Here is a 20,974-nt window from a genome sequence, read left to right as displayed (position 1 = left end):
ATTGCGGATACAACTGGGCTAGAGGTGTCCCTGTGGGGGCAAGTTTCAGACACGTGGATAGGACCACTGAGGGTTATTTTGGCGATATTTTTTTTCTTCAAGTAGTGGATAAAAGAATTATTAGTGATGAACAGTAATGTAGCTGCAGGCAGGAAAATTCCAAATAGTAAATACAAAGAACAGATTTGTGCAAAATCAGTAGTTTAACTGTGTCAGTTTTATTCCTGTTAGACAGCAAAATTTTTGTGTAGAAGACTAAAATTCTGTTGACAATGGAAAAGCTGTGTGAATTTGAGGTGAATTCTTTGGAGTTTTTCTTCGGAAGGCTTTGAGGGGAGGAGAATAAAGAGAGAAGTCCCAGCTGTGTCCTCTTTGCTTCAGAATTCCTGTGTGATTGTGCCATGGCAAAGTTGAGGTCATGTTTTAAAAAAATTCTAGAAACTGAAGCTGTTTGTGTCTGAAGTTTTGATTCAAACCCATCTTTCCATTGAAGACTTCTGGGTTTTTCATGCTTGTCAGGGGAGAGAGAAAAGAAATTCTCATCTCAGTATGTTAGCATAGGATGTCCAGGGATTATTGTGCATAAGCAGTGGCTCACTGAATGGAAATGTACACTGTTATGTACAGTGTGGAAAGGAGGGCAGTACTGGGAAAATTGTTGGGCTTCAAGTACACTCAAATTTTTAAATTCTGGGCTAAACTAAGAGGTTCTGGTGATAGTAGTAATGCAACAGGTGTCAGGGTGACTACGAAATAACATTGCAACACAACATCAGCACTTGAGAACAAGAGATGGAGGGATTAATTTGTAAAGAGCAACATCAATGGAAATTTGCATTGGGAAAGTTCACAACCTAATGCAAATAGGATCAATTTGTGCTGTGGGCTCCATTGAAAATCTGTGCCTGAGGACAGATTTTGACTTCTTCTCAACGCTCCTTGGCTGGCTGTAGCCTTCATTTGTTTCCAGGAACTGACAGCTATTGCATTTTCACAGCAGGTAGAAATGAGGTTTAGCTCTGTAGTTTCTTTGTGAAAAAAAGAAAAAGAAAAAAACCCACACGTTGAAGACCTTTTGTTGTTGTTTTCTGTTTGTATTGTTTTGTTCTGTGCTTTAAACCCCTGCAATTTAATTACAGATATCTAGTGGAAGAAATTAAAAAAAGAGAGGGATTTCAGCTTCTTTTGGAGGTAAGTGAACAGGGAACTGAACTGCTGTTGTTATTGGTGGGGAGTGTCTATTGTTTGATTTTTGCTCTCTTTAGTCAGTTACCAATATGTATTTGAAGTATATAATTTAATAAGTGTGTGTATCCACAGATATGACTGAACACACATAACACGTGCTGTATTCCCTGTTAGGATAGATGAAATACAAAATATAAAAAATATTTTACACTATTCGTACAATGCAAATTTTCTCTTTAACTTTGAACACTGCTAATTGACTGAAGAATTTTAGGCCAGCAGCACATGATGAGGTTAGTAAAGTGGCAAGTCTGTAAAAAGCTGTCCATTTTTTGTTATTGTAGAATACCCAGATGTGAAAGCTGTTGAGAACAGAGGCTGCTGTTTAGTTCCTGCAGAAATGGGACATCTGGATTAAAAGTGAGATTGAAGGGAGTGCTATAGGATGGACTATAGCACTTCCTGAGAAGGAAGTTGAACAAGGATTAAGAAAAAGATTTCAGGAGTGCAGAGGGACAAGCAATGAGAATTCAAAGAAAGACTGCTGTCAGGCAGCTAGGCCCAGTTATGTGAGCCCTTTTCCTGAAAGTAAGTTGGGCTTCAGACAAAAAGCTTAGAAAGATGATCCTCTATGGCCTGGAAATGCACTTGTGCTTGAGTCATCTTGAACTCTTTTGTGTGGATAAGAGCTGTGACAACATAACTAGAAATAGAGTGTGAAGCATGGCTGGGGGTAGTTTTTTAGGATGAATGGTATTTTCAGAGGGGGATGATATATTTGATGTGTGAGAGGAAACTGAGATAATCAAGAAAGCAACATAGGCGATGGCAATATGGTAATATATGCCATCTGTCTACTCCTGCCATCTGAATTTAAATAGTTTTAAAATAAACCCTGTAACAGCGAGCTAGTGCTTGTGCTTCTGAGGAAGGCACTGCCTTTTCAGTGTCTGTGTTTATGTGTGTAGTCAATGCATGCTCTTTGGGGAAAGAAAAGGGACTTTAAGAGCTGAGCTTTATTCCATTCAGTGGCAACACACGGCAAGTTTGCAGCTCTGTTCCTGCTGACAATGATATTCTTCTTGATGATTAAATTGTATTTAATGCATTCTTTGAAGTGAAGCGGAAAATGATATGAGCAGCTCTCAGTGCCCTTTCATGAAAGAACACGTCTCAGCTGGTGGGCTCTCCTCGTTCAGGAGACTGCCTGGGATTATAATAGCAACCACATTCACAGTGGGCTAAAGAGATGGTGTGACTCAGCTACCAAGCTCTCTTTTAACTTTTTTTTTTTTCTTTCAACTAGTACCAATGAGGGTGGCATGTGGGAGAGGAGAGGGGTGTGTGAGATCATAATCCATATTACAATTTAGATGCCAGTTGAATACTGTGTTGCAAATAGTGTAGGTCAAGATTGTTGTAGTGGTTTTATGAGTTGTGTTGAATGGGATTAGAAGGCATAGCTGTTCCTCATGCTATTACTCTCTGTACAAATAAAATAAAAATTGTTCCAAATTAGCAGGAAATGTATAGAGATCCCAGACTAGTTTGCTGGGAATGTGTTCTCTATCATATATGACACAGAAATCTCATAAGCACAAAATGCCTTATTTTATAATGTGTGGTGAAGAAATGCTTTTGTTGTGAGCCTTGCAGATAACTCTCTGCTGAGTTTAAAGACAAAACTTCTCTAGAGGGAAACTGAAATGTGGAGCCTTGGCCTTTGCCAAAACACCTGCTTAGATATTGGACAAGATACATTCAGGATATGGCACATACCCTGCAAAGGATCCTAAGATTCTTACAAAATGTGGAAATAGAGAAAATCATTGTCTAGCACTGTATAGTGTGCTCTGTGATATAAAAGGAGATTGGCATTGTTCAGTAGAAAAATGACTAGATGTGCAAGTGTTAAATGGTGACAAAAATTAAGCTTGTGTGTTTTGTGTAAAAGACATCATAGGAAATTTCCATCAAAAAAGCCCAAAACGCTAAAAAGAAAATGTATTCTTAAAGGTTGCTTAAAATTTGAGTTCTGTAACTTACCCTTCTATGCCTCTGTTACACTTTTCCAAACCAAAATTTTTTTGTGAGCAAAACAGAGTTAAATATGGATGTAGGAAGATGAAATTAAAACCCCAACAGGTTTCCTTTTTCTGGCAGCAGGAATAGAAATGGATGATATGAAAACTATTTCTAGTTTCAAAAAAGGGATACAAAAGGTGAGTAGGAGAAGGAAGTTTTAATGAAAAGGGTATAAACTCAAAGGCTTCCCTCCCCCTCACCCCAAAAAAATAAAGCATAACTCTTTGACAAGCTGTAATATGTATCCCTGTCCCATTTGTTACATCTGTAAGCAATCATTTGTTCTCTTGTTTAGCCGGAGTTTGCAAATGTCTGCTTTTGGTACATTCCACCAAGCTTAAGAGAAATGGAGGATGGACCTGAGTTTTGGCAAAAGCTGCACCAGGTGAGTGTCATGTGTTACCTGAGACTTACTAATTTATCTGTGTGCCAGATAAGTATGTGAAATAGCCTTTGGCTTTGCTCACTTTTATAACCTATCAGTAGAACAGGGATTTAATCCTTAAATAGATGTTGGTAGGATTGAAGTTTTTTCTCCGCTTAGAAAAAGCTAATTATTTTTTTCTTAATGTAAGAGGTGTAGGCATTAACAAGTATTCAGCTCACTTCAAAGCTGTTAGCAGCTGGCAGAACTGAGAGAAGAGGAACAGCATTGTATCTGCATCTCTTGTCTAGACAGATTATTCATTACCTGTTTCATATACTTAGTGCTGTCCTTGGAACTTGGCTTGCATTATCCATGATAATCTATGATAATGCAAGCGAGGAAGTGCTTAAGAATATATTTCTGATGTTAAACATAAATGACAATAGGAATACAATGGGATAATACAGTGGGAAAGACTTCACTAATGAGTGTTTTGGTAACTCTTTGCCATCCTGATAGGAAATCATGAACATCTTGAAAAAAAGCAGCAGTAAAATTGTGAAGTTACTATCGGGGAACTCGTTAGTTAAGACTTAATTAAGAAGCCACTAGACATTGTGGTATTATGTTTTACTGAATAAGCTATTCTGTGAGGAATTGAATTTAATTCATTGTTTGCTTATCTCTGGAAGAGCTTTGGTGTTCTGCATTTATTTTTTCCTAGAATTTGCTACTAGAAATTTATACTAGAACATAGATGTGTATACCATATGCACGCTTGCATATGGTGTGCCTACTATGCATGCAAGCTATACATACTATATATACGTGCATGCTTCCTATAACATCTCTCTCACCAGCTTCCACTGGAATTGCTTTCAATTTATGCTAGAGGCTGGTGTCTTTAAGGGCGAGGGCTTCCTTAACCCTGTCTGTATTGTCTTGGAAAGTATACTTTGGGAGTACAAAGCCGTGCACAGCTGTAGTGTGGATGCAAGGGCTTTGCATTTGCGATGCTTTTGCAAAGCATGCACGGGTTATGATCCTTTCATACGGGGCTTCCCTTCCTCATGTTAGAGTGGAAGGCCTGTGTATGAATGTGTGTGTATGTATACACACACCCACAGAGCTGTATAACAGCTCCTCCGCCCATGGAGGAGTGTGGATTTGGAAAGCAGCAATGGGAAAGCGTAGAAGACATAGTGCTGCAACAGTCACTGTTTGATTTATGTATTCTACAGAGGGGACCAAAGAGGGAAGGGATGAAGCACGACAAATGGCTTTGAGCATGTATATTTGAGTAGCTTATTGAGTTTAACTTACTGGTTCTTTTCTCTGTTGCTCTATGGTTCTTCCAGTCAGGGTAGGCAATAGATGCCTGGCTTTATTTTATGTACTAATATAGATAGACTGATGCTGGAAATGCAGATTTCCTAGCCAGTGTTCTGTGGAAGAGAACTTAGAGGGAAAGAAACTTGGGTGCAATGTCTCTGAAGGACTGAACACTGCTGCAGATCTCAACCGCTCTTTTTGTGGGCAAGGTGACATTTTCTTGATTCTTTTATCTCCTCTAATGAAACACGGAGAGACCTCAAATCCTAAAATATAACTATTTCACTCTTCCCCACAAAAGCCTGGAAAAAAAATCTGCCATGAAACAGACCAAAACTCCCTAGCAGAGCAGGGCACTGAATGGCACAAATTTCTCTCCCAGGGGAAACAACAAATGATGATTGTTAGTTGTGTTATTTTAGACACTGCTGGGAAGTAGTTTGACACTGCAGAAGTGAGCCTGTTTTGCAACTAAAACATGTTATTTCACCTTCCTGATTCTCTACAGGGATAGGTCTGGGGTTTACCTTGCTTTTTGGATGTTGAAGGCCAATTTGGGGCAAAAGATATATCAATGAGCAGATGAGATGGCAGCACTGGGTCACAAAAAATAAGTCTGACTTGACTTTTCCAGCTAACATCAATTTGTTATAACATTGCTGATGCAAAGAACATAGGCTTTATATTACATTAATCAATACAGATATATTGCTGTACAAGAGGGAATGCATCCTCATCAGCAAGGTGTAAATGATACGAGGATTAAGGCTGGAGAGGTTGTTACATGATGCCATTGATGGACAGAGGGAGTGTGACTGTTTCTTGATTGCAAGCATTTCCTGAATATTCCCTTCATTTCACTAAAATGAGCTATTCACAGTTTGTCTTTTAACACTACATTTTAATGTCACAGTTATTCTGTTTATCCAGAATCAATCTTCCTTTTTGTTGACCTGCATATTTGACAATAATTAGGGAAATATACGTCTTAAAAATCCCTACAGCAAGTAATTGATTTTCCTCAACTACTCATTCAGCAATATTGTGCAGGATAACATGCTGTCTTCTAAGGTTGGTTATGAGTTTTAGTGCTGGTGAAAGTTGATAAGCAAATTGTTCTGATTTCAACTCCTCAGCTTCATGAAGAATTTGCATAGTCCTATGCAAAATAACCCTGAAGGTTTTCTGCTGTACTGGCTCTTCTCCAGTTTCCATGCCCACTTCATATGGAAAGGTGTCAGGACTGAGTGGGTCACGAGATGATACCTAATTCTGATGTCAGCTATCCTACATAAAAAGTGCCCCCCCCCTTCCCCATGGGCTGTTTATGTTGAATTCTGTGGCCTGACCTTGAACTTTAGGTGTACAATTTTCAGTCTTCAGAGTCTCCTACATTCAAATCAGAAAGGTGGTAGGAAAGAGGGACCTGAAGGATTTGGAACAGCCACTAGTTGGTTATTTGACTTATCACCTGAACACTTTATGGAAAGCGAATTAACATGGGGGTGGGGGAAGTAAAGAACAGCATAAATAGTACGTTGCTCTGTTACCCAGTAAAACTGGGAATTCTCTGCATATCCACAGTGTGGTACCACTTTGACCTTTTGGGATTACAGCAGGATGTGGCTGTTTAGTGAAACTAGTTCTATAAATAGTACAGCAAGGCTTTGGATGCAGTAACCCATAAATGATCTGACCAGGTAAGGTGTTTTTCAGTGCCGTTCCTTACAAGGGAGGAGGGATTTCTTCTTGTAGAAACTGTACAAACGGGCTCTCTGTGGTAATTGAGGAGCTGCTGTTAGATCCAACTAGAAATATCTGTAAGTGGTGTTATTTTGTCATTGCAGTCTGGGGGCGGTTGTCTCTGACCTAGAACTGACACAACTGACGGGATGAAGGAGCGATGGCTTTGCTAGTGCTGTATGCGCCCCCCAGTGGGAGTTTCGCTCCTCTTCCTCTGGCGACACTGTAGGATTTACTTTGTTTACTGCTGAGGATGGTCAGTGTGTGTCGCAAGGTCACAGTGAGAAAAGTGGAACTGGAAATTACGAGCCAGAAATGAAAGTGAGGGAAGAAGTAAAAAAATGCAAGCAGATAGCATTGTGATTTTCATATTTCTTCCATACCTGTAAGTATCCATGTGTATTTTTTCTCGTAACAATCTTCTCTTTAGAAAAGTCAGCTTTCTCAGCTTATGCTGAAGTGTCTGCAGATGATGTAGAATTAGCTGATTGTTAGTAACACTGTCTCTGGAAAGCCTCCTGGCAGCACAGATGGTGCTAGGGCACAAGGAAGAATTTGGAGATGTACATCTGGAACTGTCCTATTGCCATCCTGTTGCTAACCCAGGCAGCCAGCCGTTCTTGTGTATTCTGGATCAGTTTGTAGGCTGCTCAAACTCAGTGGGTCTAGGAGACACAGAAGTAACCATCTTTAACAGATCCCTCCTCCTGCAGTAGCCTGGACCCCAGGGTACAATACCTATACAATACTTATTGACCAAGGTTTGAATGGGAAGGAAAAACAAGACCTCCCATTGGTTATATCAGTAAAGTTTGCCCTCTATATTTTGGAAGAACAAGAGGAAAAAACTGTAATGGATCCTGGAGCATAACTGTAGGTAGAGTACTATGTATTGAATACTGCTCAGTAAAGAAGGCTAGTTGTATATTGCTAAGTACCTCAAGATCAGGGTTCAAAAGTGTCAGTAGGTTCCTAGTAAGTCTTTTGTGATTTACTAAACTTTGCCTCGTCTGTAGTTCTAAAAAACATATGCTGGAGTATCAGATTTCCAGTGGTTCAGTAAAGCTTTTATATACAGTTGTTAGTTTCAGTTACTTAAAATTCCAGCATCTCAGTCTTAGACTCTACTTGTGTGGTGCGGTTGATGTTTTTTGTTTTGTTTCCTTCCTGCCCTTTTGAGGATTTTTGCCCATGTAATACAAAATTTATTGGCTGTAATAGAAGGCTCAGGATACAGTGTCATACTAAATCCTATAAAGCTTGGAATGCCATTTTTGCCCCTCCTCCCTCCCCCTTAGTAAAAGGTAACCTTATTCCTACCTTTCCCTCCCACTTAAAGAGAAGGCTACAGCTGTCTGTTATGTGAAGGCATATTTGTAAAATAGCCTGTCATGCTGACTGGTGTTGTGATACATTTATATAATGAGAGGTTTCATATCAAAGCACAAATGTATGGAGGGTGAACAGGTGTTGCCTTGGCAACCTCTGAATCTTGTGGTCTTTGTGGTATAAATAAAAAACTAATCAAGGACCTGATTCAGTAGTATATAGGCATTCAAAATACCTATTGAACAGGGGACAAGGTTTGAATGGGAAGGAAAAATAAGACCTCCGGTTGGTTATATTAGTAAAGTTTGCCCACTATATTTTGGAAGAACAAGAGGAAAAACTATATAGATTATAACCATGATAATAAATGCAGTGAGCCCAAGTTTATGCATAAGGAAGGCCCTAAGTATATAACTTCAAGTGTATTCTCACTTGGGATTTATGTGCAAAATGTTATTTGATTTGGTGGCATCCCTGTGTGCTACACTTTGAGTTTTTCTTACACTTGTACAAGAAAACAATTAAACAATATTTTTATGTGTGTGTTTGAAGAGTAATGAGAGAGGCATGTTTTTGTGAACTTTTCTTACACGAGTGATTTTTATGGTACAGCAAGTAGCCTATTGCCTCTAGCATCTAGCTGTCTTTGACATGAGTTTCACTGGAGGGCCACATCAAATGACAGGAAAATCAATGGTAAGATTTACACAGAACTATATGACAGTTAGATTGGCTAAATCATTTGTCTGGCTAAATCATTGGCTTCTATGACAGGGTGACCCACTTAGTGTATGAGGGAAAGGTTGTGGGTGTTATCTGCTGTATTGGGTCTGGCTGAGCTGGAGTTCATTTCCCCACAGTAGCCTTCACAGTGCTGTGCTTTGCATTGGCAGCTAGAAGGGTGTTGATAACACACCTGTGTTTTGGCTACTGCTGAGCACAGCCTCAGCACTGTAACATTCCTTCCTCAATCGAGGGCAAGATCTTGGAAGGGGACACAAGTAGGCCAGCTGACCCAAACTGACCAAAGGGATATTCCGTCCTATGTGACGTCAGCTCAGATATAAAAGCTGAGGCAAGGAGCAGGAAGGCAGGCATTGCTTGACTCCAATGGCTGCCTGCTGAGGAACTGTTATGTGTGCTGAAGCCCTGCTTCTTGGGGGTGGCCAACCATGGTCATGGGAAGTGGAGAATAAACTGCGTTATCTTTCACTTTTGCCCGTGCAAGATTTCACCTGGCTTCTGCTTTAATAAACTGCCTTTTCGCAGCCCACGAGTTGTTTTCCATCTTACTCTCTCCCCTGTCTGGCTGGGAACAGGAGTGATAGAGTAGCTGGGTGGGCACCTGGCATCCAGCCAAGGTCAACCCACCGCATCTACCTAGACTTCAGTAGTGCCATCCCTTTGTCTTTTTGTTTTCTTTTAAAGCACCCTATCAATCTGTTGTGGTCTGCAAGAAACTAAAATCTACAAGGGGAAGAGATTGCTTTGGCAGGTCTAAAAAAAAGACCCTCTAGAGGGATGATTGTCATTTCAGCATATCAGATGGGGACCTCCAAAGGGTTTGTTTGAAGAAATTTAGTTTGCCAGGGAAATCTTCAAGGTCAACAGAAGCTTCAGATTCATCCTGTGTGACATGAGGCAGTTAACCAAGGAAGCTGCTTGGGGAATTGGCACAGTTTTTCTCTGTCTTTAACATGGATAACAAGAAGGGGAGCTCCAAAGGCAACCTGAAGTCAGAAGTACCCTTGGAAAAGACTTCATTATTCAGAAGGAGAACCTAAGGAGTGCCAGAATCCTTGCTTGGCAGTGATTTATAAATACAAGTAAAAAGAACCTAACATTAAATCCTCAGCATGCTCTGTGCTGTTTTAGACCTCTGTTTCACAGGCTTCTGGAAAGAAGAGCTGCAAGATCTCCTGATTCAATGAACCTAGCTGAATTCTCAGTATTGTTCTCAAGAGGGGCAGAAATGGAAATGCAGCATTCTTGGAGAGGTGAGATGAGAAGGCCCAGTGGAGGCAGAGCTGCAGCCAAGGATGTCAGGGGAGAGAGGTACAACAAGGACTGAAGCCACAAAATGAGTAATACGATAATAATCAACACTTACGTTGCAGTGTGACCATTCCTCAGCAGAAGGTGATGCTCAGAGATTTAAAAATTAAAATAAGCATTAAATTGTTAAAGTAACAACATGTTATTTTTCAGCTAATACTACATAATATACAGCAGCAGATAAATAAAAATTTTGTAGATTAGCTGCATATAAATGTCTGTTATTGTTAAGAAGTCTGAGCTTTGATAAATAAGAGGTAACAGTACAGTGTAATATAATAGCAGAGAGAAATTATAGTGGTGTTTCAGTACCTTGTTAATGAGGGATTCACACTTTCTCTTTTTGTATGTGGCTTTTTCTGCAGTTTTATGTAACTCATCAGTACAAAAGTGACTGTAGCTGTTAATTAAACAAGATATTTAACCTGACTGTTTTAAAGGTATCCTCCATAGAACTGAGTTATAAAAACACAAAAATAACATGCCTTTTTTTTTTTTAAATTTAATTCAAAGTAGAATACTTCGGTTTCTGACTGCATATCTGCACATAACTGCAATTGATGTCTTCGTTCTCTGTTATATTTGTTCTTGCATGAATGCTGAAGTAGTAGTGGTAGACTAAGGGGCCAGATTGACAGATCTTCATCAGGAGAAGTAGAAATCAATGCATTTTACCTTGGCAGTGTCCATTTTACCTTAGCACTAGATCCGGGTGTTAGGAACACTTTAGTATATATTTTACATTGGTGAAGTTGTACATCTGCTTAACTTTCAGCCACATATAATGGTGTGTGAGACTGACCTGATTTCACATTGCTCTTTCATGGGATGACTGGATATCAGATATATTTATGGGGCTAGAATGGAGCTATGTTTGTATAACTGTATTGTAACCTGCAGTAGATGGAATAAGTTAAGGCAAAGGTGTGAACTGCTTCCAGCCCATGCTTTCTATAATAGTCTTGAGTGTTACTGTAGGAATTCACGATATGGCAGTTTTAGATACTCTGTTCTAGCTCTCTACTTTGTCCCTTATCCAGACTGACTTTTTAGGGGTGTATAGTACCACTTGGATCCAGTTAAAAGCAGTCCTATTCAGGTAGAAATATTTACATATTTTAGGTCAGTGGTACAGTTTCAACTGAGGCAAATAGACAAAAATCAACATCACTAAATTACCTTCCACTTAATTTTAACCATCCTTTGATAGGTGGCTGTTTCTGTTCTACCCCCTCAGTCCCTTCCCAGACTTGGTGATATCAGGTGATATCTTGAACTGATAACATTTACATCTCATCCAGCAGTAATAACACATCTGGCAGCAAAACATCTCTGTATTAAGAGCACTGTTGCACAGCTGCTAAAACTACACCTCAGTTCTTGGGAACAAAGAGAAGAAGCCCCAGTGACTTTAACACTGTACGGTTTACTAGATGAGAATGCAGGGGAACTTTTGTCAGGGACTTAACATTGAGCTGTGCATGTTCAAGGCCCTCTGGGGACTGAGGTCTATTGATCCCTAGTGCTCAGCCTATGGAAATGATCAAAGCTGTAGGGAGGGAGCCTGCTGCAGCTCCATATGTTGCATTCAAGCCGAACAAGGATTTCATCTTCCCCAAGCCACCTGCAGAGCAAAATTGCTCAGATCTCCAGAGATGAAGTAGGTTTCACACTAGTTGTTTCTTGCTTTAAATCCTTTTAAAGATAATGGAGGGTCCAATCTTTTCTCCATGTGGTAATACATATAATGCCATGAAATGAAGCTGGGAGTGATAGAAAAAATGGAGAGCAGTATTGTTAGGAAATAAAATCACAAGAGATTCACAGATTCAAACTAAAGGATGGAACCTTCCAGGGAGATCAATGCAAGATGTGTTTTCATCACAGTGTGTAATGCTCTGTGAAGATACCTTATCTAGCTCAGGAACTAGGAACTGTATGGCCACAGGTTAGGTATGGTACTTGATTCAGGTTAAAAATGATCTCACAAGGACTAGTTAGTTAACATGACTGTTCTTTCAGGACTTAGGCAAATCACCTATAATAGTGGAGTATTTTTTCTGTAGATGTACTTCCTTCTTATGGGGGAAGCATGGGTTCCACTTGCCCAATAGTTTAAAATTTTTGCATGCTGCCTCACTACACTTGATGGGCATTCTAGCTTTCAGTTCAGATATAGAAAACAAGCAACCTGATTTCAAACCTTTGCATTGTTAAAAGCTTCACACATAATAAGTCTTTCTATTTATTATTTATATACAGGAAGCTTCTAAAAAGTCTTATTTTCTAACTGAAAGATCAACAGAGGCTGTGGGGATTCAGTGGGATTGCATTCTCTGCTTTATTGCCATGGATTCAATTGACTGAAGGGTGCTTAAGCACTGCATAAATGCTTCTTGCTTGTCTGTGTGAACAAAGACAGTACTATTTAATTTGTATGGCTTTCAAACAGATACAGCCTGTTACCCAGAGCAGTGGAAACTTTGCATCCATTAAGTGTCTCTCAGACTGTAGAAAGACCAACAGAGTAAAACAACTCCATTTCTTTTCCAGAAAAGTGAATTTTTGGGAGGAATAAGTGAAAGTGGTGCAATTCATATAAATTAAGCAGGCAGTTGGTGACATACCTCAGAAAATTTTTCTCTGTGTTTGTGCAGAATTGAAAAATCTAATCTGAAAACTGTGTCAACTTTATGACACTTTTAAAGAGTAAATATTAAGCTATTTGCTGATTATAGGAAGCCAAAGGGAATTTATAATGAATGTAAGAGTTTATCATCTCTCTTTTTTCTTTTTTTTTTAATCCATCAAGAGCACTTCAACACCATCCTTTCATCATTTCCAAATAGCATAATAAAAATAAGCACTTTTTACTTGGAGTCGTGTTGCCACACAGAACAGTATTGCATTTTTGTTCATTACTGCTGTAGAAAGGAAAAAATCCATATTTTGCAATGCAACACTGTGAAACGTTTTAGAATTGTTCGTATGTGGTATTTGAATATAAATGTGTGTGTGTGCCTATACATACACATGTATATGAATATGTATTTACATATTGGGATCATATGAAAGACAATTAGTATTGAAAAGGGAGAGGATAGCATAATGCACAGTATTACTGAAGTAACTACATTCTTAAAAAAAAATTGTTAACAGAATCAGAGAACACTTGAGTTTAGAAAGGACCTCTGGAGGTCATCTTGTCCAAGCTCCCTCTCGAACAGGGACACCTAGAGTTGTTTGTCCAGGACCATGTGGCTTTTGAATATCTCCAAGGATGGACATTCCATAACCTTCCAGGGCACCCTGTGCCAGTGTTTGATCACCCTCACAGTGAAAAAGTTTTTCCTGATGTTCAGAGGGAACTTCCAATATTTCAGGTTGTGCCCATTGCCTCTGGTCCTCTCACTGGGCACCACTGAAAAGAGTCTGGATCTGTCTTCTTTGCACCCTCTTCAGGTGCTTACATGCACATAAGATCCCCACCCCCCCATAAGGTGCTTACATAAGATCCCCACAAGCCTCTTCTCTAGACTGAACAGTCCCAGCTCTCAGCTCAGCCAAACCCACAACCCTACAAAAGCAAATGACCTCATTCCTCGAAAACATATGCTTTCTAAGAAATGGTAACCTCAAAATATATGATTTATTCTTTGACAAAAATAGAGTATGCATTCTTAGCACTATTTACAGTCAAATATTTTCATTCTGAGCTATGGCAAATTACTATACTCTTGATGTATTTTGTTGGTTTCAGCTACTGCATCCAGATTCCTTGCTACATAGTACTTGTTTGCCCAAACAGCATGTATTTTCCTCTGCTTAAATAGGACTAATTACTCTTCCTTTGATTAAGTTTGGAGTTAGAACTGTGTTGACTAATATTGCAAATGGCCTTTTGTGCCTGCCTGTGGAGAGGACTGCTTTTAATAAGAAAGCAGAATTTAAAGGCACTCCACACATTTAATTTAGTTCTGTTTGACCCTATAGACTGTGTTCTTATAAAGCAGCATGGTGCTCCTGCATATCTGTGCACCCCTTCATTCTGCTCTCTCAGTGCTGTATGCACATTAATAATCAGTGATGGAAGAAAAAAAAAGTTCAAGTTACAGGTTGAACTCCAAAAGAGAGCTTTTCTGGAAGTATCATAGATCATGTTTAATAGCCTGTGGATCAAAATGAAACTCAGTATGTATCACAGGGGAGCTCAATAATTGAAGCATTCTGGGAATGTCTGAGTACTGGAGTCCTGAGGTCACTAGAAGCTTCATTCTGTGCTCAGTTTTTACATGAAAAAAAACACCTGTCTCCTTCCTCTATCATCTTTTCTTCTTATAACAAATAGTAATCATATTTTAATGCACTGACTTAAATTATATATTCAGGGGAACAATAAATTTCTACCTCCTAATTTTCTGTAAATGAGGAAACCAGTCAGTCAGAGACATTAGCATTTCAGAGTATCTCCAGTACACTTGACTCACAGCTATCTCCCCTCTGTGCTGGGTGTCTGCAGAATGGTCCCACAGGAGCCCTGAACATGTTCTCTGGATCTGTGAAGCTGATCTGCCTGCCAGCTCTGAATTTACTCCTTTCATATGAGAAGCCTCAGGGGCTCTCTGAAGGATCCTAACTGGTCTCCTGGTGAAAGGAAAGCAATACTTTGCAACCCTGGAGCTGTACAGGTGGTATTATGTGGGTAGGGGGAGACTGTATGGGTTTGTCTCAGAAAAGCAGCAGTCACAGAAGAGCTTTGTGGACTTGCTGCTCTGTGGTTTGCACAGGGGATAAATTTTTTTCCAATGTGAAGGTGATAGAAGGAAGGTTGACTTTTGCAGCATCCTGACAGAGAAAAAGACTTGTAATGAAACTATAGGAAGCCTGGCCAAGTAGAGACCCTTGGACCTTTGAGTGAGTGTCATGGGGCTCCTGTACCAGGGCTGCATTGTGTGACTGTGACAGAACTGGACTGGTGGGGGGCATGCTGTTTGATTTGGAGCCCTCAGGGTTAGAGTAGCAAGGCAGCCCTGCAGCCCAGATCAGTCCCATCTTACAGTGGCCAATGGTGCGCCTGGAGGACCATTGTGGTTTCACCTCATTGTTTCACCTTGTGCTTGTAAGCTGCTCCTAGAGCTGCCTCCCTGCAGCTGCCCGAACTGCGGCTCCTTGTCCATGTGAGGATTTTGGTATGCAGTTCAGAGAATCTGTTTTACAATGGGAGATTTAACTGAATGGGGTTGCTGACTGAGGAATACAAATGAGGGAATAACAGTTGATTTTTAGGTGAGCATTTGCAGTGAATGTTTTAGGGTGCACTACAGATCGATGAGGGGACTGCCCAGCAGAGCCACTGGCTACATGATGGTTATGTATATTCCTTAACCATGCTAATAATTGGTATTTTAATGCTGAAGGGCACATGTAGGAGGATAACAGTAATGCCCCTCCCACTGGTCCTTTGCATAGGATGAATCTCATTGAGAGTGAAAGCATTTTGTTCATGGCTGAACAAAAATTATTCTTAGCAGTTGTTTAACTGTTAGTACATGATTTTTCTTGCTTTTGCACATAGCTGAACTGCAACGTGTAACAGAAGTCACCACCCTCTTGGCACCTTTTAAAGTGCTGCCTCTCCCTCTGCAAGGGTGTGGTAACAGGACCTTCCTGAATGCTTTAGATATCTTATAAAGGTACTTGAACATGAGAAATTGCAGGTGAACTAAATGACAATCTCATGAATGAATGATGAGTGGTAGTTTGGTGTGCTGGTAATGGCTTTTTAAATGAACCATTTCTACGCTACATAGTAAAGTTTCCTTCAGTTACAAATCTTTCTGGTGGCATCATGAATGTTCTGCCCTGCCAGCTGGTACCTGCTGTGGCTTCTGAATGAATCAAGTGTCTTCTACCATTCTGTTGGGTTTGGCATGTTTAATAAATAACAGCAATGAATTGACTGTAGTGCACTAATAGTTATTACAAGTGAAATAGCCCAGTGATTTTTTTTTTTTGTAATTTTATAGGGAGTTGGACAGCAGAAAAATAAAATCTTTGAGTTTCACTCTTAATTAATGGACTGCTACAGCAAGAGTTACTATGTATTTGATGGAAAATAAGATATTTTTTCTGTCTTATCATCCAGAAAACAGCAGCTGCTGAAAGTATAAGCCTTTATTTTACCTCATAGGAAAGGTAAACTTCCACTGTAGTCTGTTTGAAACATGAGTGACAATTTCAACATGGAGTTAGAGCCTGTCTGTGGAAATATTTCATTGTATTTGTCATATCAGGCAAAGTGGGGAACTCCCATGTTGGGTGGAGTTACAAAGGATGTGGGTAATTTGGCAAATGGAGCATTTCTAGAAAAGAATTACAAACATACCTGGGTTACAAATATTTGATCAAAGAATGTTTTAGTAGTTGTTTTAGGGTACAGATGAAACATTTATGGCTTTACACTTCTGTTTATGTTGGGCAGCTTAGGCAGACTTTGTAAAAGAGCAGTAGTTTGCGCGTCCTTCCTTTGCACCTGATAGTCCAGTCCTTTGTGAGTCTGCACTTTCAAATGGTGTCAGCTGTCATTTATTGACTTTCAGAAAACCAACAGTGAGGATCAGCATCAAGGTTAATCCTGGTCTCTGTGGAGCCTCACTAGCAGCAATGTTTGATTGACACCCTGTTTTCCCTACATGTGGATATATGCTAGTTATTCAAATCTTGCTTAGTTCTACTGTATTGCTATTATGTGGTCCTAATTTTTTGTGCCGTTCCTGTGTGAATTGTTCCTGCTATTTTTCATCTAAATGGCTTGTGTAAGGCTTTCTTATTAATGCTCTAAGTGCAAGTAAATCATTGAGAAAACTTGTAATATCAGCAAAATAATGATGGCGGGCTGACCCAAAAAAATGGTGTTTGGCAAAGATATGAATGTAACTGAACACAAAAGACTACATTCTGAATCTGTTTCTATCAATTTTAGAATTTCTATGTATTCTTATCCTTTGACTCATTATAAATTATATCCAGTATGAGTGTTTCTTTTTTTAACTTTATCTTCATGCTGACTTAAGCATCCTTATTTCACTAGGTCTATCTCCTTACCATGTCTAATAGCAGTGCTTGTTTTCTGAAATTTCCATAGTATCCTAAAAAACTATCCACAGATTCAGTGAATCATTTTTGCTTAGGTCTACAGGCCTGGATGGATTGTACCTTAAAGTTTGCCTTCAGTAGATCTTTAACATTTCAATAGCTGCTGATGGCTTGGAAAGTTCATCAGATTTGTGGTAGGAATCCCTCCCAGCAAAAATTGAAAGCTTATTGAGCACTTCTGCCTTGCCTGCATTTTTAATGATTTGACCATGGGTAAGGTTTCAGTCATCCCTAATGTACACACTAAACTGTTTCTTCTTTTCCTAGTCCTGTCAGTCAAGGTTTTCTTTTCCTTCTGATAAATTTTCTTCGTGTCATGTTTGTATTGATTGCTATTTGATCTGCTTCCCTCTTTCAACTTGTTAAATATTGCTTTGCTATCTTCCCTTTGCCAATAAACCAGGATGGGCTTTTAGATAAAGCTGTCTTCTTTCTTGATTGAAAGATTGCAGCTTTTGGCTATCTAAGCTCTTCTTAAAGAGTTTTAAGCTTTCATCTATCTTTTCCACCTGAAGTTTTTCTGGAAAATAAGTCTTTTGAAACACTCTTTGTGATCAGGACTATCCTTTTCCTTAGGCTGAAGTGAGTATAGTCAGGTTGTGATCAGTACTCAGGAGGAAGTGCTGATTTATAGACCAACAAGTAATTTCTCTCTGTCACGGTATGGTTGGAAATGAAGATGTATCATCGCACTGGTACAGCACCACAACTGCTGGTGTGTTGGGACAGGATGTGCAAAACTGTTGTATGAGTTGGAGACTGTAGATATACTAGGTCAGTGTTTGTGTAACAGGATGCAGTGACTGGGGAAGGGAGGGAACACACAGCCAGTGCTGTGTACCAATGTGTCTTAACTGCTTGAACGATGTCTCAGTTTGATTAATATAATGTAGAGATCTACAGATGTCCCATCCCTGGAAACATTCAAGATCAGGTTAGACGGGCTCTGAGCAACCTCACATAGTTGAAGATGTCCCTGCTCATTGCAGGGGCATTGGACAAGATGACCTTGAAAGATCAACCCAAACAATTCTATGATTCTATGTAACATCTGTGCTTATGAATCAGGTTAATTTTTGCAATCAACAGTGGCTATGATGCAGTTTTGTTGACCTGGAGGGCTCAGTGCTGAAGCTGCGAAAGTGTTCTTTGAAAATGGTTAGGGATGGTGATTAGTACCTGGCTGGAGGACCTGCCCTGGATACCCAGCTCTGGATACCATGAATGGGAGCTCTGAAGTGTTGGTAGCTGTGTCAGGGCTCGGGCCCAGCTGGCTGAAGAATTACACCTACTCTTGGGCGTCACGTCTGGAGCACAGCTTTTCCAAGTGGTTTTTAAGCCGCAGCTGGTAGTAAAGCCAGGTGACCATTGGGGGGCACCAGAACAACAGTAATGTGTTGAAACAGTAATTAGTCCTCTGCTGTTAATGGCTATTTGGCGCTCCCAGGGAAAAAAAAACCCTGTGTTTGAGGAGGGAAGGTAATTTCTTTCAGTTCTTAAATCGACATAAGTTCCTCAGTAATACTGCCAGCTCTGTTTTGAAGGCATGAGCTGTTAAAGAATAAACTATAGCAAGCAAGAGCTATCTCCTACTTTCCAGGCAACACTAGCTTTTTCTTTCTTTTATTTTCTTCCCCCCCCCCCAATCCTTTGTATAAAATTATGTACTTCTTTACAAGGTTTAAACTAAAAAGTTATTTGGAATAAGATATATTGACTAATAATAATTGAGAGATCAGTGTCTAATAAAATATTAAACTTCTTGTAAAGATTTTACAGTTCTTCCTAGGCATTTGAGTGTCCTGTACAGGGTCTGAACCCAGTAATATTTGAGGAATTAGTATGCAGTTTTAACAGTAGTTGAGCATCGTTGTTTGTTTGGTTTTTTCCCCTGAGTGACAATTCAGCTGATGGTATGAATTTTTTAATGTAAAGGAATACCTAGATGCATGGGTGGATATTGTATAAAAGGGTCTATAAGCTAGTGGTAATTCATGGTGTAAAAGTACCTTTAACTGCTCCTTGACCTGGCCTCATAATAAAATGAGGGGAAAGTCATATTTTTGCCCTTAAAAAAGAAGACTGTTCTGCTGTCTACAGGCAAAGTGTCTCCTGAAACTCCTCCTGCTAATCTTTGTTGAAAATTCACAGTATTATTATTTAATATTGAAGGTATGAGCCTGTTTTAGTAAAGATGTGTTTTCTGTTTTATTCTGTTCTTTTTAAGTAAGTTTGTTGATGTGAAGATATTGAGTTTCTGTGTGTCGAGTCACAGTGTGCTTTCTGAAAAGCAAGGATACTAGCCAAGAATTAGCATTGCTTGGCCAGTCATGTTGGAAAGCATAGTCCAAGCTGTCCTGAGTCATCTGCAATGTTCAAAACTGAAAGCTTCCAGAGACTTTCACCTCCAATGTTGCTGGTGCTGCTCCTCTGTCCAACTGTCTTACTGATTTACCAGCCTTGAAGTCTCAATTGCATGGATAAATGTTGAATTACGATTAGAATGTGGGCTTTAGTTATAACAACACAAACAATTAATTTTTGTAAGTGAAGAATTTTGCAAATATTATTTCTGACTATCTTGACAAAAAAAAAAAATCAGAAAACAATGAAATGAATGTAGCGTTTAGACACCTGGAAGAGAAACAGAGACATAATGAAAGGATTCCTTGCCTGAAACCATGTTGCTCTTTCTCACTAAGTAACTTTGCTTGAAAAAAATACTACTTCACTATGCAGGTCTTGCTTTCTTTATATCCCTAGACCATCATAGTTGCAGACTACTAGATACAGTGTCATCATGAAACCTCTGACTTTCATCAGGCAGCTAGAGGCATCTGGAAATTCCTGTTTTTTAAAGTTCACTAAGCCTGTTTGAGGTCTTCTAGAAATGATGAAAGAAACCTGTTAATCCTACTGCTGCTTCACTTTAAATCAGTAACTCACCTCTTAAACCTGTGCAGTTCTTTAATTCGCACACTAGATGGTGATCAAAAGCAGCCCAAGTTGCGTGTTCTGCTTCACAAAGTCACAGCTGACAGTGGAAAATGAAAGCACAAGACTGACCATTTTTCCTGCCAAGCTTTTAAACTTTTTTAAGCTGTCCATGAATGATTAATCTACTTAGTAGAATCATCTTAAAGATTAAGGTAGAGATTCTGCTAAATTCATATATCATGTTGGAACTGTGATTTTTAAATCAGTTGTTTGATAAACACACAGGAAGTGTTTCTGTCTGTGTGATCATGAAATATTCATCAAATATCCTGTGACTTCAAGCTGGGGTTAGTGTTGTTTCCACAATACAGGAATTCAGATATATCAGTTCTTAAAACAGTTGCTAGGGACTGAAACTCAAGTCTCTGAATGTACAGATTGATTACCATCGGTTATTACAAGATAGTAATGAAAAAGGGAGGGCACTACACTGAAAACATGATTACAGATCTTTGTAAGATTAAAAACAAACCAAGGAGAAACCATTTCTGTACTGCCCACCCTGAAATTATAAAGCTTGCTCTAATCTTGTAGCTTGAGAATACTACTGGCTTCAAAGGGAAAGATTGCAAGATGTACTGTGGTTTCTGTAATGGGAAAAATGCATTCCACTGAAGAGAATCAGTCAAAAATATTCATTTTACTAAAAAACCAAACTATAATATTTGAGAAGGGAGTCTGATAGATAGACAGATTAGGGACATGGGGAAATCTAGTACAGTA

The 20,974-nt window shown here is 39.4% G+C and overlaps 1 protein-coding gene across 2 annotated transcripts in view; it reads left to right on the top strand.

Moving 5' to 3' along the window:
* Window positions 1-20,974, top strand: part of GADL1 (glutamate decarboxylase like 1) — an 81,271-nt gene that overhangs the window by 43,759 nt on the left and 16,538 nt on the right. The window contains exons 13-15 of one of the 2 annotated variants that reach the window (XM_017818045.1): window positions 1,140-1,191; window positions 3,569-3,658; window positions 14,619-14,779. In XM_017818045.1, coding sequence (XP_017673534.1) covers window positions 1,140-1,191; window positions 3,569-3,658; window positions 14,619-14,735 — 259 coding nt within the window. In that variant the 3' untranslated portion in view covers window positions 14,736-14,779. Of the gene's footprint in view, window positions 1-1,139; window positions 1,192-3,568; window positions 3,659-14,618; window positions 14,780-20,974 lie in introns of those variants that run through there. The other variant, XM_017818044.1, reaches the window with a different exon arrangement.

The sequence above is a fragment of the Lepidothrix coronata genome, unplaced genomic scaffold (genome assembly GCF_001604755.1).
Source record: "Lepidothrix coronata isolate B3197 unplaced genomic scaffold, Lepidothrix_coronata-1.0 Scaffold64, whole genome shotgun sequence".
Taxonomy (NCBI): domain Eukaryota; kingdom Metazoa; phylum Chordata; class Aves; order Passeriformes; family Pipridae; genus Lepidothrix; species Lepidothrix coronata.
This window is presented reverse-complemented; position numbering and strand designations above follow the sequence as displayed.